We start from the raw sequence: 27,705 nt of genomic DNA, 5'->3' as shown, positions 1-27,705 counted from the left end.
GCCATATGTCAACATGAATCAGCCATTGGTATACATATGTCCCCTGCCTCTTGAACCTCCTTCCCACCTACATCCTATCCCACTGGTCTTGGTTGTTACAGAAGACTTGGTTGAGCTCCCTGCATCATACAGCAAGTTCCCACTGGTGGTTTTACATATGGTAATGTATTTGATTCAGTGCTAACTCTGTCAATTCATCCCACCCTCTCCTTCCCCCACTATGTCCACAAGTCTGTTCTGTATGTCTGCATCTCTGTTGCAACCCCCCAAATAAATTGATCAGTACCATTTTTCTAGATTCCATATATATATACATTAATATATGATATTTGTCTTTTTCTTTTTGACTTAGTTCACTGTGCATTAGAGGCTCTAGGTTCATCCTCAGATTTATTCTTTTTTATGGCTAATATTCCTTTGAATATATGTACCACCATCATTCATTTGTCGATGGACATCTTAAGTTGCTTCCATGTCCTGACTGTTTAAAGTAGTGCTGCAGTGAACATTGGGGTACATGCAGACAGCTCATTTTTACCCTTAAGAAGACAAGATGTTTTCATAAAATATTTGCGTAGTTTATCTCTTAGCCTCTTGCTGAGGAGATCTGTTTTCCAGAGACATCTCCTACTCTGTCCCAGGAGAGTTTGAGTATCTGGAGAGAAGTGAAATATAAAATGTCTCTGCTCTAAAAGTTAGCTTGGTGATTACCCACCTTCAGTAGTAACTAGATAGCTAGGCATGTCTGGTGTCTTTAAAATTAAAAAAAGAAGTAATTACAAGTTTAGTAAATAATCTCTTTTCTATGTTTATTTGAATTTGGGAGTCTTGGGTGAAGCTTCTCTTATTGTTCCGTATGTTGGGATTTCAGATATGAATCAGTTCAGTTCAGTCACTCAGTCGTGTCTGATTCTTTGCGACCCCATGGACTGCAGCATGCAAGGCTTCCCTGTCCATCACCAACTCCCGGAGCCTGCTCAAATTCATGTTCATCAATTCAGTGATGCCATCCAGCCATCTCAACCTCTGTCGTCCCCTTCTCTTCCTGCCTTCAGTCTTGCCTGGCATCAGGGTTTCTTCAAACAATTCAGTTCTTTGCATCAGGTGACCAAAGGATTGGAGTTTCAGCTTCAGCATCAGTCCTTCCAATGAATATTCAGGACTGATTTCCTTTAGGATGGACTGGTTGGATCTCTTTGCAGTCCAAGGGACTCTCATGAGTCTTCGCCAATACCACAGTTCAAAAGCATCAGTTCTTTGGCACTCAGCTTTCTTTATAGTCCAACTCTCACATCCATACATGACTACTGGAAAAACCATAGCTTTGACTAGATGGACCTTTGTTGGCAAAGTAATGTCTCTGCTTTTTCATATGCTGTCTAGCTTGGTCATAACTTTTCTTCCAAGGAGCAAGCATCTTTTAATTTCATGGCTGCAGTCACCATCTGCAGTGATTTTGGAGCCCAAAAAAAGTCTGTCACTGTTTCCACTGTTTCCCCATCTATTTGCCATGAAATGATGGGACTGGATGCCACGATCTTCATTTTTTGACTGTTGAGTTTTAAGCCAGCTTTTTCACTTTCCTCTTACACTTTCATCAAGAGGCTCTCTAGTTCTTCGCTTTCTGCCATAAGGGTAGTATCATCTGTGTATCTGATGAATACTTATCTCTTTGTAGAGTTCATTTGCATTCTCAGCATACATAAAAATGAATGTTTGTTTTAAAATAGTTTTTAGTTATTTAAGACTTAGGTCTAAAAGGGCCTGATGGTTGGAAGGCTAGAGTTATAGTGAAATATATGTGTTTTAGGACATGTAGCTTAATGTAGCTATGTGATCCTCCTCTGTGGCTTTCAGAGAAGAGTGAATCTTTTCCTTTTTCTGGTTGAGTATTTATTGGTTATTATCAATATTATCAGTATCTTGGTCAATATATATGTGATATGATTCAAGTGCTAATATTTGCCCAAATGTAAACTGTCCGTGGTATATTTCATTTCCTCAGTAGAAGTATTTCAGTTCTGGTAAGAACTTCAGATGTAACCAGTCCAGGTAGATTTGCCCTTTATTGACCATTTCTTGTTTGTCTGTGAAGTGCATATTACCGATAATTTACACACATACTCCTTTGGTTTGATCTGTTCATTGCTGTGTCTTCATTTTGTGATTAAGATTTTTAAAAAGTTTTACATTCCAGTTAGTCCAGAATTCAGCTTTTTGCATCTTGATTCAGTTATTGTTTTCTTCTAGGATACATTCCCAGGGTGGAACACTTGTCCACAACCACACCAGACTCTTCCTTTGAATGCTTTAGAGGGTTGTTGACCTCAGCCTTTGCTGCTGTATGCTTTATATGGTCTGTACTTTTCTTTGTCTAACCATAGATATTTGTCCTTAGCCTCCTCCCTCCCATGCCTGAGTTCCTCCATTCATTTTCAGGCTGCCTAGTGAATTATTTCTTTTGATGAGTTAGAATTTGAATTTTGTTTTCTGTTATTTGCATGTCTCCTTGCTCTTGTAACTTGATGGTAAGGTGAAGTTGGTCAGTATACTTTTCTTTGTACTAGATTTTTGGGGCTTTCCAGGTGGCAGTAGTGGTAAAGAACCCGCCTGCCAATACAGGAGACATGAGATGCAGGTTTGATCCCTGGGTTGAGAAGATCCCCTAGAGGAGGCCATGGCAACCCACTCCATTATTCTTGCCTGGAAAATCCCATGGACAAGGGAGTGTGGGAGGCTACAGTCCATAGGGTTGCAAAGAGTCAGATGTGGCTAAAGTGACTTTTCACACACAGCACATACTAGATTCTTACTCTCACCAGTCTTTATATGATAGGTCTCCTTTAATCTGAAGTAATAGATGCTGGCCAGAAGAAATGAGTTGTTCAATACTTAATGTGGACAGGCCACACCTGTATTAATGAGCACACTGTGTATGTTAACTCAAAAAAACCAAGATCCAAACAGATCTTTGAACCATAAATAGAGATCTCAAAGTCAAATAGACTTGTAGTAGAGCATTCATTACTCTAAATTCCTAATTTAAATACTAAATTCTCATTTAAATACCTTCTGTTGAGTTATGAGTTCTGGATTCTAGCCCTTGCTGTATTCTAATCCTTGGTGTCCTCATCTGTAAAAGAAGGTTGGACTAAAAGATATCTAGGGTCACTTCTATTACATTTATTGTTAGAACCTTGTTCTTTTTCTAAATTGCCAGTTTAGAAGCAAAAGTGCCCCCTTAAAATGAAAAGATGGAGGGAGACAGACCAGAACAAAAAACCCAGTTTCCTTTCTATTCAGATCATTATCTTAATTTTAAAAAGTTAATTGTAATCATATTTTTGCAGGTAAATATAATTAGTTGTCTGTCTACGGCTTGGCCAGCTAAAATGTAATACGAGGTGACAGCATCTCCTTTGATCTTTGCAGTAGTTGCTTAAGTTATTGAAATCACAGAGATTGTGTGTGTGATGGCTTAAAGGTAGTTTACATTAGGTATCACCTGTTCTAGAGATACTTTTGGATAGAGCTGTGTAATAGCTTATTAACACCACATTGATAAAGTAGCATTCTCAAGGAATATTATCATTTGTAGTGTTTTATCTTTTAGTGATCATGTAAAATACATGATACTTAGAATAGTGGCAAAAATATTCAGAAAATGTTGAAAAATTATTAAATTCCTTGAGTGTATGTGGACTTTTTTTTATAAGTGGCAAATTTTATGAAGTGTGTTTTAATGAATTTTAGTTAATCTGCTGATACAGATAGTTATACTGCTTAGGACTTTACTATTTTTATTTTTACCATTTTATTCATTTTTCAAAGCATTTTTACTCCATTATTTCTTTAAAAGTAGTGTCTATGGTTGATGCTGTCTTGCTAATTATGATTAATTAGAGGATTTTCTCCCATCTCACTTTGTCTTGTTTCAAACAAATCTCTCATTTGCCACCAGGATAATAAAAATATTTGAATTCCATCACTATTCATGAGGCTGTTCTTTTCGATAGGTAATTATCTTGTGAGGGTATTTTTCCAAAATGGACACACATGCATTAAACTCCTAACTTTTGTATAAAACAGTTTAGTTCATTTTATTCTGCTTTTGTTTTTAAGAAAACACATGAGGGTGGAACAATACTTCATGTCAGGAAGCATTATCAGTTTCCACTGATGTTTTATACGTGCTCTGTTTTTGTATGAGACTAAAAGCTCAAATGTTGTGTGATGCTATAAAGACATGGAAAATGATTCTTTCTTAGGGGGGTTGGAGGAAGTGATGACTAGTGTTTTGCTGGTAGTATCTGATAATCCCCCCTCCCTTTAGCTATTCTAGGCATGTTTAGTTGTCGGGCGTTGTCGGACTAAATTGCTAAAAATAACAAATAAGGGGGAGGCTGTTATAAGACCAGCTCTTGCCACTGTCTGTAATCTGTTTAATTTAGTTCCTAAGGAGGGAGAAAGGGCAAAAGTAACATGGTGCCATTCTCGTTGAATGGGTTTTTTGTTTGAAGTGCTGACAAGTACATTGTTTGAGCTCTCTCTTTGCCCAAACCCCATAGGGCTCACATATGCACATCCACTTATAGTGGAGAGCCGGAGCTGGGGGACTCAAAGAGCATGTTCTCATCAGTGGTTATGCTTGAGATTAACCAAGTGATTGTGGTTTTTTCCATAACTTTAGTGTGGTTTTTGACAGTGGAAATGTGCAGTTAGCCTGTGAGAGAGGGTGAGGTGGAGAAGATGGTGATTAGAAATGGATATTGTAAGGATAGACATCTATATAGTACTCTCTACTACACTAACTTAGTGTTCCCAGAGAGTCAGGTTGTTTAAAATTAATCACATATGTGACTTCAGTACATCTGCATGTGTTGATAATTTTAACTCACATTGCCAACATAAACCTTTCTGTGGATTTGGCTCTTGATCTTTCTTCACCTTAACTTCTTTCTAGTAATAGAAATAACTTTCTGTAAAGTGGAGATAGCAATATAGTCAGTCAGTTCAGTTCAGTCACTCAGTTGTGTCCGACTCTTTGCAACCCCATGAATCGGCGCACACCAGGCCTCCCTGTCCATCACCAACTCCCGGAGTTCACCCAAACTCATGTCCATTGAGTCGGTGATGCCATCCAACCATCTCATCCTCTCTCATCCCCTTCTCCTCCTGCCTTCAATCTGTCCCAGCATCAGGGTCTTTTCAAATGAGTCAGCTCTTCACATCAGGTGGCCAAAGTATTGGAGTTTCAGCTTCAACATCAGTCCTACCAATGAACACCCAGGACTGATCTCCTTTAGGATGGACTGGTTGGGTCTCCTTGCAGTCCAAGGGACTCTCAAGAGTCTTCTCCAGCACCACAGTTCAAAAGCATCAATTCTTCAGCACTCAGTTTTCTTTATAGTCCAACTCTCACATCCATACATGACTACTGGAAAAACCATAGCCTTGACTAGACGGACCTTTGTTGGCAAAGTAATGTCTCTGCTTTTTAATGTGCTGTCTAGGTTGGTCATAACTTTCCTTCCAAGGAGTAAGCGTCTTTTCATTTCATTGCTGCAATCACCATCTGCAGTGATTTTGGAGCCCCGAAAAATAAAGTCAGCCACTGTTTCCACTGTTTCCCCATCTATTTCCCATGAAGTGATGGGACTGGATGCCATGATCTTAGTTTTCTGAATGTTGAGCTTTAAGCCAACTTTTTCACTCTCCTCTTACACTTTCATCAAGAGGCCCTTTAGTTCTTCTTCACTTTCTGCCATAAGGGTGGTGTCATCTGCATATCTGAGTTTATTGATACTTCTCCCAGCAGTCTTGATTCCAGCTTGTGTTTCCTCCAAGCCCAGCCTTTCTCATGATGTACTCTGCATATAAGTTAAATAAGTAGGGTGACAATATACAGCCTTGACGTACTCCTTTTCCTATTTGGAACCAGTCTGTTGTTCCATGTCCAGCTCTAACTGTTGCTTCCTGACCTGCTTACAGGTTTATCAAGAGGCAGGTCAGGTGGTCTGGTATTCCCATCTCTTTCAGAATTTTCCACAGTTTATTGTGATCCACACAGTCAAAGGCTTTGGCATAGTCAATAAAGCAGAAATAGATGTTTTTCTGGAACTGTCTTGCTTTTTTGATGATCCAGTGGATGTTGGCAATTTGATCGCTGGTTCCTCTGCCTTTTCTAAAACCAGCTTGAACATCTGGAAGTTCACAGTTCATGTATTGCTGAAGTCTGGCTTGAAGAATTTTGAACATTACTTTACTAGCGTGTAAGATGAGTGCAATTGTGTGGTAGTTTGAGCATTCTTTGGCATTGCCTTTCTTTGGGATTGGAATGAACGCAATCTAGTACTTGTTAGTAAAGCTGTTGAAGATCATTGAAGTGAAAGTCGCTCAGTTGTGTCTGACTCTTTGCGACCCCATGGACTATACAGTCCATGGAATTCTCCAGGCCAGAATACTGGAGTGGGTAGCCATTCCCTTCTCCAGGGGATCTTCCCAACCCAGGGATCAAACCCAGGTCTCCCGCATTGCAGGTGGATTCTTTACCAGCTGAGCCAAAAGGGAAGCCCAAGGATACTGGAGTTGGGTAGCCTATCCCTTCTGTAGGGGGTCTTCCCCCACCCAGGAATTGATGATGACTGAAGGAGTGAGTTAAATGTCTTTCCTGTCCCCTGTTATGCATTTACCAGCAGTAGAGTGTGTGAAAACTGGAAGCAGATTTGCAGTTATATTTCTGGTGTTCCACATTCTTTGTTGACTCACCTGGGCATTTATTGATTTTTATATTCTGAAGTTGCTTATTGATTTTTATGTCTGAAGTCCTATCCAAAAATCCCTTTGTGTGATTCTTCTGTTTTGTTTTGTTTTTTTTTGTATGTGTGTTTTGTTTTGGTCTGAATCTGGCCACTTTACTGCCAAAGAAAGAATGGATTGCTTTTATTAGAGATTCTCGCTAAGGAGTATCTTGGGAAAGCCTGTTTTTAATGAAGATCCTGATATTTACCTAAAGCTTTGAAATCTGAGTGGTTGGACACTGCAAGCTTTTGGAGTGCTTGTTCCTTTTAGGCATTTCTTAAGTCACCAACCTGCCTTACTGCCTAATTTAATGAAACACACAATCATTTTAACTGAACTAAAGGGTCTTAGAGATATAGTTTAGAGCTCAGTCTTCAACACTATCTGTGCTATATAGTTGATGATGAAGTCTTGTGATTCATGTGGAATGACATGTATGGCAGTACTTAAAACCTTTACAAGTAGCTCAAGATTGACATCATTTATGGTCAAGTTTAATCAGCTCCAGAAACTTGTGAAAAAAAATCACTTTGCACTTCTGGATATTTGAGGTTCAAATTCAGATCCTTCATTAAGGCAGGCTTTCTCTTTAGTGTCTTTCTCTTTAGAGAAGGCATGAGAGGGAAATAAAAGGTAGATGGTGATGGAAAACATAAGAGGAAGAGGAGCTTCTGGTACTAGAGTTGATCCTTAAAATGGATCAAGTTTTGAAATTAATTGTAAAATGTCAGCTGCCTTAATTTTTAAGTGTTGATGCTTTCAATATCAGGGTTTGAATTTACCACCTACAATGGATTTTTCCTTCCTTTGGACTGTGTGTACACTCAGTCACATCCACCTCTTTGTGACCCCATGGATTGTAGCCTGCCAGGTTCCTCTGTCTGTGAGATTTTCTAGGCAAAAATGCTGAAGTGGGTTGTCATTTCCTCCTCCAGGCGATCTTCCAGACCCAGGGAGCAAACTTGCATCTCTTTTGTCTCCTGCATTGGCAGACAGATTCTTTACCCCTGGTGCCACCTGGGTAAACAATTCTAAGATTCATGAGATAAGGCTCTGACCAGTAATAAGTAGGCCAGAAGAAGTGTATGCATGTAAAAAAAAAAATGTGTCATTAAATATTTGCTGGGTGTCTTGATTATACAGTGTACTTTGGTGTTTTGACTCACTGTGGAGGTTTTTTGTTCTTATTTTTATACATCAAGGAACCTACAGTCTATTGTAATACTGTGTGCCAGGCACTATTATAGGCAAAGAAGACATAATTAGCAAAGGCCCTGATGGCATGGAACTTACTTTCTGGAAAATGGGAGTGAGGGGACAGATAATAAATAATTGATAAATGTTAGAAAGAAAAACAACACAGAATAAAGAGATAGAGAATGGTGAGATATATATAAGCTGTCTTACGTAGTGCTGACAGGGAGGGTTTCTCTGATAAGGTGATTTTTGAGCAGAGAGACCTGAAGGGAGTAAAAGTATGTGTACATCTCGGGAGTAATGTATGTGTACATCTCGGAGAAGAGGGTTCCAAGCAGAGGGAACAGTGAGTATGAAAACCCTGGAGGTAAGAGCATATTTGATGAGTTGTGGGAACAGCAAGGAGGACATGTCAGCTGAGCTGAGTGAGCAAGAATAGCAGGAGATGAAATCAGAGAGGTATCAGGGAATAGATTATATAGGGCTTTGTAGGCCATATTAAGGATTTTGTATTATGGTCTGAAGTTGGGAGTTTGGGGAGGATTCTGAACCAGAGGAATGATATTATCTGATTTACATTTACGTTTTAAACCTCACCATTCTGGATGCTTTGGTGAGAATGGATTATGGAGAGTAAGTGTGGGAGCAAGGAGCCTTGTCAGGAGGCTGTTGCATTATGTCTGGGTGAGAGATTGATGGTGGCTTAGACCATGGTGGTGGCAGTGGAGATGATCAGAATCTGGATATATTCTAAGGCAGAGCCAAAACAACTGAGTGTAGGGATGAAAGAGAGACTGAAAGCTCTGAACCTGCTATAAAAGAACCATACCTCCTTCCTTCCACATATATCACTCATCACCTGTTGTAGAGATCTGGATTGGGTTCATGAGAGAAGGAGGCATTTTAGCTGGGCCTTGAAGATCAGTTAGAACTTTGTTATTAATACCTAGGATTGGGTCAGGGGAGTCAGCATTTCAAAGCAAAAAAATGCTATGACCAGAAGTCTGAAAGTAGAGTGGTAGAATGGAGAGTTAAAGTGAGAAATGAAGCTGGAAAGGCCTAAGGGAAAGAAGTGAAGGCTAAAATGAATGAAATCAGTATGGTTTATACTCACGTTAAGTTCTCCTTGTTCTGGGCGAGTAGTTATTCCAAGTGCAATGCTGTTCATTCACTGTGGTTTCCACACAGCACTCCATGTGTGATGGGCTCCACAGAGATTCCACATGTTTATGGGAACATATATGCTGTTGATAATTCACAGATCAGTATTTCTTAGTCAATTTTCAAGTTTCAAAAGTAATTTTAAAAGCAAATTGAAAGTTTGTTTTGGGCCTTGTTAACCTTTGAGATACTGTTAGACACCCAAGTAGAAATGTTGAGTAGACAGTTGGAAATAGGAATCTGGAACTCCAGGCTAGTGAAATAAAATTGGGAATTGTCTATAAATTGTCAGTTTATAGGTGGTGTTTAAAGTCATGGAACTGGATTAGATCAACCAAGGAGAAAAGGTAGCTTACTTACAGGAGGTGTAGACAAGGTTCATGTACTGAGCCAAGGGCGCTGCAGCAGGGTGTAAAAGCTCTGTGCAGAGGTGTGGACAGTGTGCAGTGTGAATTCAGAGAACTGAGTGAACACGCACGTGGGCAAGTCTCTGCTGTGAAGGGGCCAGACTGCAGTGATGAGACCGGCTTCCCCCATGGTCAGGGGGGCTCTGCGGGCCCCTGGTCTTGTGCTGCAGCAGACGCTGTCAGCCCGGTTAGACCTGAGTTTCTGGGGCGTTGTGGCCTTCTCCCATTAGCACTGACCTGGAGCTGGGCAGGCCTGGTCTGTTGAGGGACAGTTTGCTTTCTCTGGGGAGAGATTGCAGAATGTAGAGACCGATATCTAGTTAATCTCAGAGCTGATCGTGCTCTCTGGGGGACTACAGCAGGGAGTGGTGCAACATAGTTCATTTAAAGCACAGGAGATTAGAACCACTGCCTATATGTATCTGTGGTTTCTTGGGTAAGATTTGAGGGAGGAGTGTGCTTACATGGGTGGAAGCAAACATGCCTACTAGTTTTGAAGGTTAAAAGTTCCCTAAAAGGATTTTATAATATAGTACTTTCACTGTTGCTTATATACACTCAACACATATGCATATACAAATGTGCAGTTTCCTACCCTCTTTCAGTGTATATTAAAAAATACTTCAACCTTTAGAATATTTTTTGAGTTCCTCTTACAAATTCTTAGCAAGTAATTGGCACTGCTTTTCTTGGCTCTGATAAGCACAGCATAATGCCTTGACATAATAAGATGAACTCTGGAATCAGTGAATATGAATTTGAACTCTAACTCTGCCACATACTATCACCTTGGGTAAATTACTTAGTGTCTCTAAGCCTGAATATACTTTTCTATAAAATAGCAACAACAGCAGGGTTGATGGGATAAGGACAGTAAATAACCCTCTTATTTCCTGTTTAAGTATGGAATCAACTGAAAGTTGGGCATATTGATATGAAAATTTAAAATATATTTTACTGTTATTACTGGTGAAGATTAGGTTGAAGGATGTGTCTTAGGTGTGCAGCAGTAATAATGATTTCTAATACTGATCCAGAGTTAAGTTACCCAGCAAATCTCTGGAAGTTTGGGACAAGTACAGGTCTCTCTCTGTAGAGGCAGGGAGAGCATATCTGTCAAGTTTATGAGGAAAATGTGTACCTTCTGCAAGCAGGCAGATCCTGGCAGAGTGGCAGGGGCCAAGCCATAGTTCCTTTTTCTAAACACACCAGTCAGAAGTCTTCCTGAGAGTAGATTGAGGAGGCCAGGATGGATAGCTGGTGAAAACTGGAGGTGAAGAGAATCAGCACTTCTTCCTTCTTACAGGAAGTACCTACCTCATAACATGATACATACAAGTCACTTGGTGGCTGGCACACATTAGCTACTTGGTAAATGCAAGGTTTTGTTACTTCATATGGTGGATGCTTAGTAACTATTTACTGATGGAGCATTTTGCCACAACATGCTTCTAAGATAAAAGTTCCCTTTTAATTGGGAAGAAAATAAAGGTACACAAATGTACGAAACTAACACGACAAACACCTGTGTACTCATCACTCAGAGCTAACAAATGTTAGTATACTGTGATATTTGTTTATTTTTGTTTGTTTTTTTACAAAAATAAAACCATACTAATGAAATTGAAGTCTGCTTTGTAACTTGCCTCCTGGTTCTACATTAGTTTCATTCCCACTAACTAGGAGAAACTGCTATGAGCTGTTAGGTATAACTTTCCAAGCCATGTTTCATAACATCCTGTAATCAACAAATGACATTATATTGTTCATGTCTTTAAGTAACTTACCTTTTTTTGAGTTCTCTTCACACTAGTAAATATATGTAATTTATTCAGTTTACTGTAGGGTATTCTATAAGGACATGTAACTTTCTGTATTTTATTCAGAGGATCCATTGTTGATAGCTTTAGTATATACATGTAAATGTGGTCAAGGGACCCAATGACTCCTTTCACATGTAGCATAAATACAGACATTGTTAAGGCTAGTCAGTGGGCTCAAGGATGCGAGTGCCAACAGGTTGGTGAGATCTCCTGCTCTCACTTCCTAATGGCCATGGATTCTGTGGTGAAGCCATCTCCTAAAATAGCTGGGCGGGATTGAAGGTGGGAGGAGAAGGGGATGACAAAGGATGAGATGGTTGGATGGCATCACCGATGCAACGGACATGAGTTTGAGTAGGTTCTGGGAGTTGGTGATGGACAGGGAAGCCTGGCGTGCTGCAGTCTTTGGGGTTGCAAAAGTCAGACACGACTGAGTGACTTGGCTGAAACTAGCTGGCTTCTGCCAGTGTTTCAGAAATGGAGATCACATGTCCTTCACAGAGCCAGAATCAGAATTGATGGGAAAGGAAGCGCAGATCATAATGGGAACCCAGGATTCCCGATTCTAATTTCTAACCACTTTTACTCTGAAAGAAATGAGGATTCCTATGCCATGGTTGGATACTTCCAGTAGCTGGGTCCTTTAATGTTAGTGGTCCTTTTATTATAAAATTATAAACCCCTAAATACCAACTCTTTGAGTAAAGAGATAAAGTGGCTTCTAAGTGGCCTTGTGTCTGGAAATTGAAGGAAGGGCAAAAGAAAAACCACCCCTTGAATCATGTTTGCAAAGAGAAGGGTGCCAAGTGCTCTTTATTACTCCAGTGTCGTTATAAATTTAATTGGTCTTATGTCAGCTACTTAGATCAGAGCTAATAGCATGTTCAACTCCTTTCTGTTTGTACCAGTTCCATGGTAACTTGGGTGGGTGTGGAGTTGGGACAAGTGGCAGCTGCGACGTCTGGTCTGTGGAGTGATTTCATCATGATACGAGCCCCTTTATCAGCCTGATGGAGAAGTGTCACTGGGCAATGTGACCTGACCTCTCAGTGCCCTCAGAGCAATGAGCCAAGGCCTTGGGCTGCTTGTCTGACCTAGAGGGTTAGCTCAGAGTTAGAGAGCAGTGATTTCTTGGTGATATGAACAGGTGTAACTATCAGTTTCCCTTTTCTCTTTCTGAGTAAAAACAAAGCTGAGGTTTTTTAAAAGCTTTATAAAATAACCCTTTGGTGTTAGAGTGAGTTTGTAGTTCTCTGGTTCTGCCCTCTGATGACCTGTGCAAATCAGCAGAGGAGGTGCCCATGAGTCATGCATCTGTGCTTTAGTGGCTTTGAGCTCTTACTTGTTTTCACTGTCTCCTGGTCCTTTTATGGGTTTCCGGTTGCCGTATCTCTATTTTTTTAGTTGTATAAATATGTTACTCGATTGGAAAGTAATATTGTGATCACATAGAAGTTTCCTTGCCTTTGTTTGTCCATAGTCTCTCCCAGAGTACCTTATAAACTCATGAAATGTTAATGCTTCTGCTGGTAACATTAATTTTCAGAAATTAATACGTCAGTTTATTTTATCCTGCCTGGTTTGTGTATGTGTTACTGTCAGCCTCTGGGTGGAGTAAAGACTAATTTGCTCTGAAAATAATTCATTCGGAACTTGCATTGCCATGCCTGTTTTTAAACACAGCCTTACTACTGTCTCATTCTAGAACATGTTCATCACCTCCCAGAAGAAACCCGTTAATCATTAAGCATTTGCTTCCCATTTCCCCTTCCCCCAGCACCTGGTAATCATTCATTTATTTTCTGTCTCTGTAGATTTGCCTGTTCTGGATGTTCATATAAATGGATCACACAGTATGTGGCTTTCTGAGTCTGGCTGCTTTCACTTAGCTTAGTGTTTTCAAAGTTCATCTGTGTTATAACATGTATCAGTACTTCTTTCCTTTTATGCTGAATAATATTCAATTATATGGATATACCACATTTAGTTTATCTTCTTATCAACTGATGGACATTTGGGTGGTTCCTACTTTTGGGCTATTATGAGTAATGCTGCTAACAGTCACAAGTTTCTGGTACTACACCTGTCTTCCTTTTTCTTCCTTGGATATACACCTGGGAGTAGAATTGCTGGGTCTTACCATAATTTTGTCTTTTCAGTTTCTTGAGTAGCTACTAAACTGTTTTCCATAGCAGCTGCATCATTGTACATTTCCCACCATCATATATGAGGGTTCTGATTTCTCTGTGTCTTCATTAACGCTTATTTTCCATTTTTGATTGTAACCATATTAGTGGGTGTAAAATAGTATCACATTGTGATTTTGTTTGCGTTTCCCCAGTGAGTAATGATGTTGAACATCTTTTCATGTGCTAATTGGCCACTAATATATCTTCCTTGGAGAAATGTCTACTCGAGGGTCCCTTGCTTGTTTTTTAACTGGGTTGTGTACCTTTTGTTGTTGAGTTGTAAGAAAATATAAATTCTTAACTTGCTTGAAGCAAAGAGTAGAATCAGACCGACTTCTGGCTTTTGCCACACATATTTGCATGTTAGTCTTGCCACCACGGGTGAGTCAGTTACACCTCCACTTCTAAGAATGCAAGGTGTTGCCCTCACTTCCGCTCTCAGAGGGCACACCTTTGTTCACCTACCCCTTTACCATGCCTACAGGCCAAACTCCATAGTAAACACTGCTGATTTGATCCTTTTGCTCTTCTTGTAAGAGGGCAAACTAAAGACAAACTGAAATAGTAAAACTTGTTTTATTTGCTCATTTGGAAGACTTGTAGAGTATCGATTGTCCTGTTGTTAGGTCAGGCTTTCTGACCCTGAAAAAGCAGAAGAAACTAATGCATATTAGAAAATTTCCTTTTGTAAAACTTGTTTTCATGAGACTTATGTACTGTGTACATTTATTTCTCAAATATGATGAAACTTAGAATAATGTTCTAGTTGGGCTCTAAATTTTAGGGTTTTTTGGTTTGTTTATTTTAGAAAGGAATCAGAGACCCCAGGGTTGTGATATTGGTAGTTGTCTTTGCCCATCCTTTTTCTGATCTCTTTCCTGCAGGCCCTGAATCAAATATTTACTGTGTTTAATATACTGTTAGGAGATTTGTACAACACACAGTTCTCAGTTGTGGCATTGCGTGATCTCTGAAGGATAAATTTCTTTGTGTATTTATTTCCTGAATATAGCAATTCAGCCCTTCTAATAATTTCCTTGGGTGTAGAGTATACTGATACTCTACCACTCTTGTGTTAGACCTTTGTGAAGCCCAGTGTCTCCTTTGAAGTTAAGAGGTAAAATTAATTTGTCCTGACACTTAGTGTACTCTTGGGGCTCATCTGTGACAATTAAAATATCCGGTGGTTTCCCTTCATGAAGTTTTAGGGTCAGGTCTCAAAGAGCTATAGACTTTTAATTTTTATTTTCAGTTTTTTTGGCTGTGCTGCTTGGCTTGTGGGGTCTTAGTTCCTCGGCCAGGGATTGTATCCGGGCCCTCAGCAGTGAGAGCGAGGAGTCCTAACCACTGGACTGCCAGGAAATTTCCTAGACGTTTTTTTTTTTTTTTTTAAAATAAATTATTTATTTATAACTGTGTTGGGTCTTAGTTGCGGTGTGCAGGCTTCTCTCTGGTTGAGGGGCACGGACTGAGCTGCTGTGAGCCATGTGGGATCCTAGCTCCCTGACCAGGGATCGAACCCACTTCCTCTGCATCGGAAGGTGGATTCTTAACCACCGGACCACCAGGAACGTCCCTTCCTAGACGTTTTAAAGTTAGAAGATATTCCAAGGCCACTTGATGGAGCGCTTCCCCCCCACTGCCCTCAACATTTCTGATGTGTTGTCGTGGTTCCTACTGGAACACATCCAGTGATTTCTAATCATCTTATCCTTTTTTCCTGAACCACTCTTCTCTCGGTTTTTGTGAAACAGTGCCCCTCCTTTTTAGTTACTTGCTGGTTCCGCTTCTTCCTTTCATTCTTCCTAAATGTTGACTTCCTGTAAGGCTAAGTCCTTTTATTCTGAATTCTTTCTCTAAGAATTCCAATCATTCTCATGGCTTCAAGTACTATAAGTAAACTTGTATCTCTAGCCCAGACTTCTGTGAACTTCCGGGATGCAATCTAGTTTTCTTTTCACATCTCACTTAGATGTTTCACAAGTAACCTTAAACTCAACATGTCTAAAACCAAACTTACTATCTTTCCTTCCAAACCTGATCCCCTTGGGAAGTATTCTTGACACCCCCCCCCCCACTTCTGATTAATAATGAAGGTTATGGTGAAGTCCTCTGATAGCTTTTTCTCTTAAATATTTCTTAAATCTGTGCTTCTCTAGCTCCATTGCCACCACTAAGATACTGTCATCTCTTTCTAAGATTATTACAATGGCTTCCTAATAGGTTTCTCAGCATTCACACTTGTATTCTCTAACCGAGTGCTTCCCAGCCCTTTTCACATCACAGCACCTAGAGAACAGTATTTGCATAGTTCACTGGGATACGTGGACAGAGGGTGCTCAAGGTGGAGGCAACTGCCCAGGGGAGGTGGGGGGCCCTTTGGCTACTCCAGGGACTAAAGGGATCAATATCATGGATACATCTATTACCCTTTCATTACTCACCAGGCTTTCTGCAGGAAGCCTAGCTCTAGCTCATTCTCTGTGTTGCAGCCAGAGTAGTTTTTGTTTCCAGTGGAAATTTGATTTTTGTCGCTCTGGCTTAAGACCCAGTGGCTTATATACATCATGGAATATTACTCAGCCGTTAAAAAGAATTCATTTGAATCAGTTCTAATGAGATGGATGAAACTGGAGCCCATTATACAGAGTGAAGTAAGCCAGAAAGATAAAGATCATTACAGCATACTAACACATATATATGGAATTTAGAAAGTTGATAATGATAACCGTATATGCAAAACAGAAAAAGAGACACAGATGTACAGAACAGACTTTTGGACTCTGTGGGAGAAGGCGAGGGTGGGATGTTTCGAGAGAACAGCATGTATTATCTATGGTGAAACAGACCACCGGCCCAGGTGGGATGCATGAGACAGGTGCTCGGGCCAGGTGCACTGGGAGGACCCAGGGGAATCGGGTGGTGGTGGTGGGGGAGGTGGGAGGGGGGATCGGGATGGGGAATACATGTAACTCCATGGCTGATTCATGTCAATGTATGACAAAACCCACTGCAATGTTGTGAAGTAGTTAGCCTCCAACTAATAAAAATAATTGAAAAAAGAAAAAAAAAGACCCAGTGGCTTTTCATCATCTTTAAGATCTTTAATATGACTTCTGACTCTCTGTGATCTGACTCAACCTCACCAGCCTCATCCTTCTGTATTATCTGTCCCTCCCTCCCCCTTCAGTACTTCAACCTCACTTGCTCTCATTTAGTTCAGACATGTCTTGCTTCATTCGACCTTTGCACATGCTGCTCCATTTGCCTGGAATTGCTCTCTCCCCCTGCTAACCTCTCCACTTAATTTCTATTCATCCTTCATAGCTTATTCAAAAGTGCTTCTGTGATTTCCTTGATTATACCAGGTGTTTCCTGTATTAACACACTCAGACACTCAGTCGTGTCCAAATCTTTGCGACCCTTTGGACCGTAGTCCGCCAAGCTCCTCTGTCCATGGGATTTCCCAGACAATACTGGAGTGGGTTACTAATTTCCTCCTTCAGGGGATCTTCCCAAGCCAGGAATCGAACTCAACATCTCCTGCTTTGCAGGCAGATTCTTCACTGCTGAGCCATCAGGGAAGCCCCTTCCTCTCTTAGACACTGTGCTTTTCCCTCAGAGCCCTTGTTGCAATGGTAATTACATGTCTGTATGTCCTGCAACAGTGTAATCTGTGAATAAGTGTGTGACTTGTTCACTGCTCTAATCCCAGTGCTCTTCAGGCGTAGGATGTATTGAGTGCCCAGTAAATGTTGGTTAAATTATGTGTCACTTCTTAGTACTGAGGATGAAGGTTTAATCACATCAGAGAAGATCCCTGCTTTTATGAAAATCATATTCAGATATAGACAATGACAGTATAAGCAAGAAGACAATATAAGCAAGAAAATATGTAGTAAAGTGATATTTTAGAGAGCTGTTGGTCAGGCCTCTCAGAAAAGATGAAATTTCAGCTGAGGTCTGCATGAGAGGAAACAGCCGGCCACTTAAAAGTATCCAAAAGAAGAACATTCCAGGTGGAGGGCACAGATGATACAAATGTCTTGTTAGAAAACATTTAGAATTGTTTAAGCAAGTGAGAAAAGGAAAGAGTTGTAATAAGGTTGGAGTGGTTAGCTTGGACCAGATGATGCAGGGCATTATTTCCTGGGTTGAAGAGTCAGATCTTATTTGAAGACATTCAAGGGTTTTGAGCAGAAAGTAACCCTGATTTACTTGTTAAAATATCCATGACAAACATCCAGGCGAGGATGATAGAGGCGGCTAGGATGGTAGCAATGGTGCTGGATAGAAAGAAGAGGATGGTTTGGGGGTATCTTTGGAAGTAAGTTAAGACTGATGGGTGGATGAAAGGGGGGATTTTGGGGTTCAAGGAAAAGAGAAGAATTAGGAGTGGCTTCTGTATTTTTTTGTTTCTCTGGTTTTTAAATTGAGCAATTGAATGTATAAATCAATTGTGCTTATTTTAGACATGTTAATTTTGGGTTTGACAACCAGGAAGATATGTTTTATAAGCAATTTGACGTGTAAATCTGGAATTAAGGGGAGTCTGGGTTGGGGATACAGATTTGGGAGTCATAATGATGTTTAAAGCTGAGAGTAGATGAGGGTTTCTAAGAGAGAGTGATGAAGAGAAGAGAAGTTAAGGACAGCTTCCCAGAAAATACCAACATTTTGAAGTTGAGCAGAGAAGTAGTCAGCAAAAGAGAACTTAGAAGGAGTAGCCAGTAATGTAGGAGAAAGATAGGAGTGTGGTATCGTGAAAGCTAAGAGAGGAAGTTATTTCAGGAATTGTGTTGAATGCTGTTGAGTAAGAATGAACAGGTGGAGTAAGAAGAGAACAGAAAGTAACCACTGCTTTGGGTAACAGAGAGATCATCGGTGACCTGGACTTCAGTCAGTTCGATAGAGTATATGGGAAGTGTGATTGGAGAGGTTTGAAGAGATAATGGGAGGTGAGGAAATGATGGCAGCTGCTGAACAGTTAGTCCAGGAGGTTTTGCAAGATGGAGAGGAGAGAAAGGAGACAGTACTTACAGGGGAATGTGAGGGCAAGAAAAGTGTGGATGTGTGTTGTGTGTGATCTGCCTTACCGATAGTTACCTTGCAGAGAAAGAGAAGTTGAAGATTAAGAAGAGAGAAAAAGGATAACTGGGAGTGAAAATTTTGAAAAGGGGATGGATTCAACGGCCAAGTGGAATTGTGTTTTTATAAAAACAGAGACACTCTGTCCATTTTAACATGGAGAAAGAAGAGAGTATATGTATAGGTGTAGGTCAGGTGGTGGATTTGGTAGTGAAAAAGAGATAATTCTCCTCAGATTGCTTCTGTTTCCTCTGAGCTGGGAATGAGAGAGGGAGAGAGAGTATAGGAAATCTGAGGAGACAGGAGGGCATGAAGTAGTTATTTGGGAGAGCAAAGAAGTTAATACGTTAAGGAACTTTAATAGAGCTTCTGGACACTGGTGAGTGTCTGAAATTCATGGTCTTGAGTTTCGTGTTTTTCTCCAGCTACGTTCAGCTAGTCAGGTACAAATGTGGAGTAGATGGATGGTTGGATTAGCTTGGGTTGTTAGTATGTTGCTAGGAAAGTGCAACAGAGGGAGAGAGGGAGCAAAAGGAAGTTTAGAAGGGGAATAAATATAAATGGTGGACTGTGGACGCTGAGCTGGGTGGGAGGGGAGAAAGTCCTGGAAGCAGAGTGGATAATGAAAAACTTGTTGAGTGATGAGGTTGAAGAAGTGCTGGAGGGAGAGTTATCAGATCAAAATGACCTGGAAAAATATGAAGTGGTGGTGGTGAAATTGAAATTCTGGAGGAGGTACAGTTACTGGTGTCAGTATCTCTGGGGTGTGACTATGGGCTGGGTGACTCAGGTGGGGAAAGTAAAAACTGAGGGGAGAGAAGGTCATAGTATTGAATGGATCATCTCCACTCTTGAAGTCACCTTGAGCGGCGCAGCTGTGGTGGAGAGGGAGACGGTGAACCATCGATGAATGGGGGGCCGCACCCAGGCTACTGGTAGATTGCTGCAGCAAGGAGGGGAGATGAGGATGGTGCACTATGATGCCACAGACTTCAAGGACCAGGGATTTTGGAGGAAAAAAGAGAAGATGGTTTGGCAGTAAACTTGATGAATGAATGGAAGGGTGGATGGATGGAAATCTATGCTTTTATTAGGCAGCTTTCATTGAAAGTTAAAATCTCTGCTTGCTGGATTCAGTTCTACCTTGTAAGGCTCCCTCTTTTTTGAAAGAAGAGAAGTTGGCAAACCTTGCTGGCTAGATCTGGCTGGCTTCTTGTTTTTGTGTTTTTAGAACACAGCTAGCCCATCTGTTTACACATTAAAATTTTTTTCTTTCTGGCTGTGCTGGGTCTTTGTTGCTGTGCTCAGACTTTCTTTAGTTGTGATGAGTGGCAGCTACTCTAGTTGCGGTGCATGGGCTTCTCACTGTGGTGGCTTCTCTTGTTGGAGCACCAGCTCCGGAGTGTGTGGGCTTCCGTAGTTGTGGCGCACTGGCTTGGTTGCCCATCAGCCTGTGGGATCTTCCCGGCCCAGGGATTCTTAACCACTGGGCCACTCGGAAGTCCTGTTTACACATTTTTTATGTTGCATTTTGCACTACAGTGGCAGAGTTGAGTAGCTGTGACAGAGGTAGTTCCACAAAGCCTAAAATATTTACTCTCTGGCCCTTTATTGAAGGAGTTTGCTGAAGTCCATTTTTGAAGGAGGTTCTCAAACTTCAGTGTGCAACAGAAGCACCTGGAGGGCTTGTGAAAACAGATTGCCAGGCTCCATCTCTAGAGGTGCTGATTCAGTAAGTCTGGGTTGGGACCTAAGAACGTGGATTTCTAATAAGTTCCCAGGTGTTACTGGTGCTGCTGGTCAGGGGACCATACTTCAAGAGCTGTTGTTTTAGGTATTTAAGTTAGTGATTGGATTCCTTCTCCCTTTAATACTCTTTGAGCCAAGTTCCCTACCTCCATTAGCTATATACCTCTTAACATGATTATTGTCTTATCTTACCCCTTTAAGGTTGGTGCCTGTGAACGTAATGATTCTTTGGTTAAAGCCTGATATCTGCCACGTGCATTGGAACAGGTACCCGACCTTGCTCTTCACTTAACCTGTGAGCTTGTTTTCTTTGTTGCTCGTATTGTCTAATGTACTGGTCTTTCTCTGAGACTTAAATGAAACTGATGTGGTAGGGAGAGTAATAGTAGGTAGAGATCACAAACTTTAGGTGGACTAAAATGCTAATGAACGTCATTGTTTGGAGGAAATATGACCCCTTTCCTCCCCCTGCCTCCACCCTGGTATAACTCTGCTCTAAGGAACTTTAGTAGAGCAGAGTTTTGTTTTGCCTTGGGTAGATTGAGCCATATGATCATAGGTGGGATATGGGAGTCTGGCTTCATATGGTAGCTGTGTTAGAATCTCTTTAGGAAGTAGAAGAACATCTGGGAGAAAAAAAAAGTCATTGCTGAAGTCTTTTGTTCCAAGTCTTTTGTTCCTGTCTTTCAGCAGAGGAACTTCTGAAAGGTGTCTTGAAAGCAGTTTCTAAAAGATAAGGAGACAGTAACCCCTTCTTAGGTTTCTCTTTATTCTCTTGTTCCACACCTAAAATTCCTTTCTTTAAGCTCATCTCCCAGCCATACGAAGTTCAACAGTTACCTTGCAGCCCAGTTGTTTCCTTATGGTGAAGTAGATAAACCCAGATGAGTTCATAAGTGGACATGTGTCCTTGGATCACTTGTCTCTTATCTTCAAGTACCTGGTCAGGTTTGTCCTGCCCTTTCTGCCTCTGGTGCTCCTCACCCACGCAGACACTTGCACTTTCAGAGCTCTGGCCTTCCCGGTCTCATTTCCCTTTCTGACTTCTCTCATTGTGCCCTTGCGTTGCCTTGTTTTTCTCTTCTTCCTCTTGTTTCCCTGCCCTCCTCACATTTTACCCCATCTGCCAAAACATGCCTCCTCAGCCTCAGATGCTGGCCTCTTGTTAAATTTCCCCATTATGGGCATCCGGCCCCCTCTGCCATTTTATTCTTCCACTAACTGAGAGAACAGGAGAATCATTGAAGCTCTTGAGTTTTTAATTTGGTATTGTCTAAATCCTCATTTGATAAGTTGGAAAATAAAACGGGAGAGAGGAAAAAACTTTTCTATACCCCAAGGTAAGACAGACAGGAAAAGCATTAATTTCGAGAAAGAGAGGAAAACAGTGTTCCTAAGAAAAGTCTGTAGAGATAATGTCACAAGATGCATTACCTCAGGAGTCTATTTGAGAGATTGTGTCATGTCAGAAAAGTTCTAGGGGACTTGAGCCTCTTTCCTTGGTGAGAGGATGAGAATGAAACTCCAGGTCCTTAGTCTGACTCCCGGAAAGAAGAACTTCACGCTGATGAGCAAGAAGGTCAACAATGTCATTTCCCTGGCCGTGCTGAGCCCCACAGGAAATCTCAGAATTTTGTGTCAGGACAAGGCCCACAAGAATGTTGTTGTGCCCAGAGCCCTGTGGTTTGATGCCACTAGAGAATTTCCTATGGAAAGTGTTCTGAGGGAGCGTTCAGTAAGGCAGAAAGGTGCTGCAGTGAGGCCAGCAGATGCCTTCCCAGGACTCGGGATGGAAGGTGGGGGTTGAAAATGCCTCCTAGAGTTTCCACAGCAGTCATTATCCCCTTGTTGTGCACAGCAGCCTTGACACTGACATCACGTGGAGCCTTTCTCAATGATTTCTGACTCCAGGATGCGGGAAATGGGGATGGTTTGTATTATGGTTTCACAAGTTGACCAGTTAAAGCATAAGGGCTTTGGCCCATACGTAGGGCCTGTTCATGGGAGCAAGGTTTTGATGTCCGCGTCAGCATCAGTGAGGTCTGAGTTTTAAACCTGTGCATTTCTAGAGGCAGAGGTTAGAAGGCAATGCCAGAAACTGAAAACCACCTTGAAGGAGAATGGTTATTTTCTGCCGTTGCTTCCTCTGGTGGGTAGTCCTCTTTCATGCAGATTGGGAGGGAAACTAAAATGGAGTGTGCATACAAGGAAATCAGAAAGGCCTCATTTCCCGTGATAAATGCACTTATTCAACTACTGAGTTCCTGTTATAAACCAGCCATTCTTCTAGACACTGGGACTCTGTCATGAGCAGTGTCTTGCCGTCAAGAACCATGTCTTCTCATAGGGAAGACAGACATACACATACACCCCTTCAGGTGGATAGGTGCTAAGGAGTGAGGAGAATAGAGTATGGAGCTACATGTGATCATGAAGGCCTTTCCCATAGGTGACATTTGAGAAAGACTTGAAGGACATGAAGGAACAAGTACTGTGGATATCTGGGGAAGAGAGTCCCTACACAGAACCACAGGCAAAGGACAGGCAGGAGCATGGCTGGTGGATTGGTGGGACAGCTTGGAGGCCAGTGGGCTGGAGCCGAAGTGAGAGAGGGGTACACGGGAAGGGAGGTCAGAGAGTCAGCTTAGAGCAGGACTATACATGGCTTTTTGAAAGGCTTTTGCCTCTTGAGAGAGATGGGAGGCCTTTGAAAGATGACTCTGGCCACTGTGAAGAAACTGAAGGGGGGTGGTCAAGGATAGAAGAAAGGAGACCACTTAGGAAGCTCTTGATTAAGGTCAGAGTCTGGAGATATTTTGAGATAGCACTAGCAGGATTTGTTGTTTGATTGGCTGTCAGGTGTGAAAGAAAGAAAATTCAAGGATGACACTGAAGTTTTTGCCTTGAGTTGCAAGAATGGAGTTACTTACAGGAATGGGGAAGAGCCAGGTCCACACGGTTTCTGGTTTGACTAATGGTTTTAAACTGTGGAGATTTAAGGAAGAGAAGGTTTAACTTAATCATTGGTTCCTTAATTTTCTCCATTCTCTCTGATGGTCTCATTTGTATTTAGGTCAATTCTACAACAGTTATTTCTGAGGTAAGTACAACTTCAGCATTCTCACTTTTAGGGATCCTTACCTAAGCCTCTATGATTCGGTGTGGGTGAAAGGTATGGGTCCAAAAGAACCTTGGGATAAACTCTGTCTCTGGGATAGGGCCGCATAACAAGTTACCAGAAACTGGGTGGTCTTAAACAACAGAAATTGTTTTTTTTTTTTTTTTTTGCAGTTCTGGAAGGTAAAAGTCCAAAATCAAGGTGTTGCAGGGCCACGCTCCATGTGAAGGGTTTAGGGAAGAGTCCTTCCTGCTGTCTAGCTGACGGTGGTTGTGGGCCATCCTCGGCCTTCCTTCTCTTGGAGATGCATCCCCCCGCTCTCTGCATGACATTTCCCCTGGGTGTGTCCCTTAGTCCTAGTGTGCCCTCATCTTAACTTGGTTACATCTGCAAAGACCCTGTTTCCGAATAAGGTCACATTGACACATACCAGGGGTCAGGACTTCATCATGTCTTTTCCTGAGACAATTCAACCCATATCCTGTGCTTTGGTACAGGTTTGACTGTGAGGGTCTTCTGGGCTTAGGTATGTTTGAGAATGAGGCAGCTGAAATACAGTTGGAAAGCAGGACTATGCTAGAGATGCCCCATCTGTTGGGATGAAAAAAAAATTATTTAATGTCCAGTAAGTCTGTTTAAACTGAAGATAGACAAGTTCATTTTACATTATTTTGAAACTTGAAGACTTTAGGATATGCAGTAGTAAAAATCACAAAAAAAGTAATGAAACTGGAAGTGGAAAATGGAAGGAAGAGATGTGGCAGAATAAAGAATTTTAAAGCTGAGAGTTACAACCTGGATTTGATTGTCCAGAGGCTGGGGCTGTAGGAAGAAAGGCTCTTGCTGATATTCCAGTCTGATGGTTTTGCTCGCTGGGGCAGCAAGTGGGTGGACATGAAATGCAGCACACCTGGATCCTGAGCTCTGGCTGAACTGCAGGGCTAGAACCCCACTTGCTCCCCTCTCCTCTTCCTTGGATTCCTTACCGGGCTGGGACCCAAAAGGTGCCCAGGTGGCGCATGGCACTCACTCTCTAGCTGCTGTGCAACACCTGGTACATGTGCATTCTTCAGTGGTGTGTCAGAAGTTACTAGTGTTTGCCTTTTTTACTCACCACAAGTAAATCTAACGATTGTTTATCAGAGGAAGTTTAAGTTCCCACTCTGATATCACAGTGATAGGACTGTACCAGGTTTAGTGGTGTACCAAATTTTCTTGGCAGTAACACACACTTGTGGCCATAGAATCACCATGGTCACTAGGAGTTTTTGTGGAGCTCTTGTTCTTTTGTAAGGAATTGAGTGCAAGTTGAAGGGGTGGGAGATGGGCAAAGAGACAGGGCTCTTCCTGGCCTTCAAGAAATTTGAAGTTCGGAGACAAACAGGAACCAGAAGTTCACATAACAACTGTGAAGATAAAGATTTGTGGGATTAGCAGATGCAGACTGTTACACATAGGATGGATAAATGGTGGGGTCCTGCTGTGTAGAGCAGGGAACTGTGTTCCATGCCCTGTGAGGGACATGGTGGAGGGAATATGAAAGAGAACATATATGTGTGTACTGAGTCCTTTTGCCATGCAGTGGAAATTGGCACAGCACTTTGAATCAGCTATATTTAAAATTGTGGATGCCTCAGCACACAGCACCTAAAGGAAACTATACTTTCCAGTGTATCATTTAATAAATGTTTGGACAGAGTGGGAGAAGTTAGAGGCAGGGGTATGGAGAAGGGGCACCAGAGAGGTTTCATGGTGAAGGCCTTGGGCAGTAGAAGCCCTTTCATTTTTCTGCTTCAGAGGTTGGGGATCAATCCCCAAGCAAGGCCTGAGACCAGGCTGCTTACCTGCCCTCTGCCGCCGCCCTTGCCTGGCTTCCCCGGGTCATCTGGGCACTTCAGCAGTCAAAACCCCCAGCTGCTGGGGTGAGGGAGGGGCACTGGGCTAGGGCTCTGCACTTCTGACTCTAGTGTGGCTCCATCCCATGCGCCCTGGCAGGGGATTATTTTGAGCATTCCCCAGAAAGGGAGACTTCATGTCATGTCTGTTAAGTGGGAACGGAGCCACAAGTGTGTCCTCAGGGCAGGGACCAGTGGTGAAGCCACCATACTTCTGCGGTGACCACAGGGCAAATAACCTACAGACATCATTTCCTTTGACTAATCTTTCGTAATCCTGGTCCAGATGTGGCTCCTGAAAGTGAAGTTCTTTGTCTAAGTTGAGATTTTTAATTTAGGACCCAGATGGGGTAGGAGGTAAACTTCCAGAAGGTCTGTTTTACTCCGTGTGTCATTGTCCTGGATTCCTGGCAGGCAGTGGTTTCATTAGAAAAGCAGATTTCATCCTGACTCATCTGCCTCGGTAAGCCGTGTGATACAGCTTCTCAGTCCGCGAGGCAGCCTGTCTCCCGTTGCGCTGGACAGAGTGGAGGGCACACTGTCCGCTCTGCTGCAGCGACAGCTACAGGCGCCTGGCCTGGGCTGTGGAAAACCTTGAGAGACAGTCTGTTATGGGGCCAGAGCTTTGTCCTGGAATTTCCTGGCCTTTGTCTGTCTGGTGTAACTTCATGTACCACAACGCCTGTTTTTAGAGTCTGCTTCCTTCTGGGGAAGAGTGCTGTTGCTTCCCACAGAGCACTTCTGCTTCCGGAACTGAGCGGCACCCTCCCTGGTGCCCAGGCGTCGGGGTGGGGGGATGCTCTGGGGCAGCTGTGTACACCTGGCTGTCAACAGACAGCAGGCTCCTGGAAGTCACTAGTCACAGAGAAGCCATAACCCTTAGCCATAAAAGCAGCATCTGTCAGCTTGGCACATTCACCCTGATCCTAACCCTTGTTTCCTTCTCATATTGCAGCAGAAAAAATCCTATCTGGAGCGGAGTGTGAAGGAAGCTGAGGACAATATCCGGGAGATGCTGATGGCGCGAAGGGCACAGTAGGCAGCCTCTCAGGAACCTCTTCTTTCTGATCCCTGCCATTCCTGGCGAGGAGCCTGTGTAGAGAAACTGCTCTGCCTGAGGGACATTTTATCTGGATGGTCTAGTAACCTTATGTTTTATGCATGGCCTGGAGCCCCTTTCAAATCTCATCCTTCTATGTTTTATCCTGGCTCTGCCTGCTACCCTTCTCCCCTGTGGTTGAATCATGAACTCCAGGGAAGGGAAGATGGGAGCCAGGACAGATAGGGGAGTTCTTCCGGGGCCTACTGCTGGTCACGCCGGTCAGACCAATAAAAGACATCTGTCCCACTCTGCTAAGTCTGCTTTTCTTGAGCTGATGGATGAGAACAGAGGACCAGAGAGGCAAAGAGTGTCTCCACCTCACTCCTCCCTGTTGCCTCTCCAGGGCTGTGGCCCTGCTCCTTCTGCACTGAAGCCTTGCCCTCTTTTTTCTGTTTCTGTTCCTTTAGGTAAACCCCTCAACTTCTGAGCCTCCATGTATCAGTAGTATGCAGATGAGGAAAAAAAGAGAGCAGGCATAGCTGAATATATGATCACAACAGTCGTACCTCAGTGGCAGTCTGCCTAGAGTCTCCTCGTGTCTGACTCTTTGCAGCCCCTATGGACTGCAGCACGCCAGGCACCTCTGTTCTCCAGTCGCCTGGAGTTTGCTCAAATTCAGGTCCATTGAGTTGGTTAAACAATCGCCATTATTAAAAACGAAATTTGTAAATTTACATTATATTAAAAGTAAGGTTAATAATTATTAAGAACTTGTCCTTTCTGAATTACTTTACTAAATTTGACCATTATCTATTTTTGAGACAGTTTGTTGTGTCTGGATAGTGGAAATACAACCTAGCAATGTGAGCCTGACCTTCTCTTCCTGACTCCCATGTTCAAGGTACCACGTTGGTAGCTTGAAATCAGCCATGGGGGTACCTGCCGTTTACTCCACAGAAATCAGGTGACGATACAAAATCATGGCTTTTTGTTTTTTTTTTTTTTTTTGGCTTTTTGTTTTTAAAGAGAGAGATGGAAGTTAAATATTTTGTTTGTTTTTAAAGCAAGAGAACTACTAGTTAAATATTTGTCAGCAACTGAAGAGGGAAAGTGGGCAGGCGCAGTTAGGCAGGGAGAGCTGTCAGCTGTGCCTCAGGACGGGCCGCTGGAGGAAAATGAGACCTGCTGCTGTGGCGGCCCAGCGCCACCCTGCGGCCAAAGCTGAGACGGATGGC

General features: G+C 42.3%; 1 protein-coding gene across 6 annotated transcripts in view; it reads left to right on the top strand.

Moving 5' to 3' along the window:
* The window catches only part of PFDN1 (prefoldin subunit 1), a 68,323-nt gene extending 41,070 nt beyond the window's left edge, over positions 1 to 27,253 (top strand). Inside the window, exons 4-7 of one of the 6 annotated variants that reach the window (XM_043912952.1) lie at positions 23,489 to 23,515; positions 25,767 to 25,891; positions 26,384 to 26,463; positions 26,938 to 27,253. In XM_043912952.1, the coding sequence (XP_043768887.1) occupies positions 23,489 to 23,515; positions 25,767 to 25,891; positions 26,384 to 26,414 (183 nt within the window). In that variant the 3' untranslated portion in view covers positions 26,415 to 26,463; positions 26,938 to 27,253. Of the gene's footprint in view, positions 1 to 23,488; positions 23,516 to 25,766; positions 25,892 to 26,383; positions 26,782 to 26,937 lie in introns of those variants that run through there. The other 5 variants (XM_043912955.1, XM_043912956.1, XM_043912954.1 and 2 more) reach the window with 5 other exon arrangements.
* Positions 27,254 to 27,705: the final 452 nt, after the last annotated feature.

The sequence above is a fragment of the Cervus elaphus genome, chromosome 9, assembly GCF_910594005.1.
Source record: "Cervus elaphus chromosome 9, mCerEla1.1, whole genome shotgun sequence".
Taxonomy (NCBI): Eukaryota; Metazoa; Chordata; class Mammalia; order Artiodactyla; family Cervidae; genus Cervus; species Cervus elaphus.
Note: the sequence above shows the minus strand (reverse complement) of the source record. Positions and strands in the feature narration are given on the sequence as shown.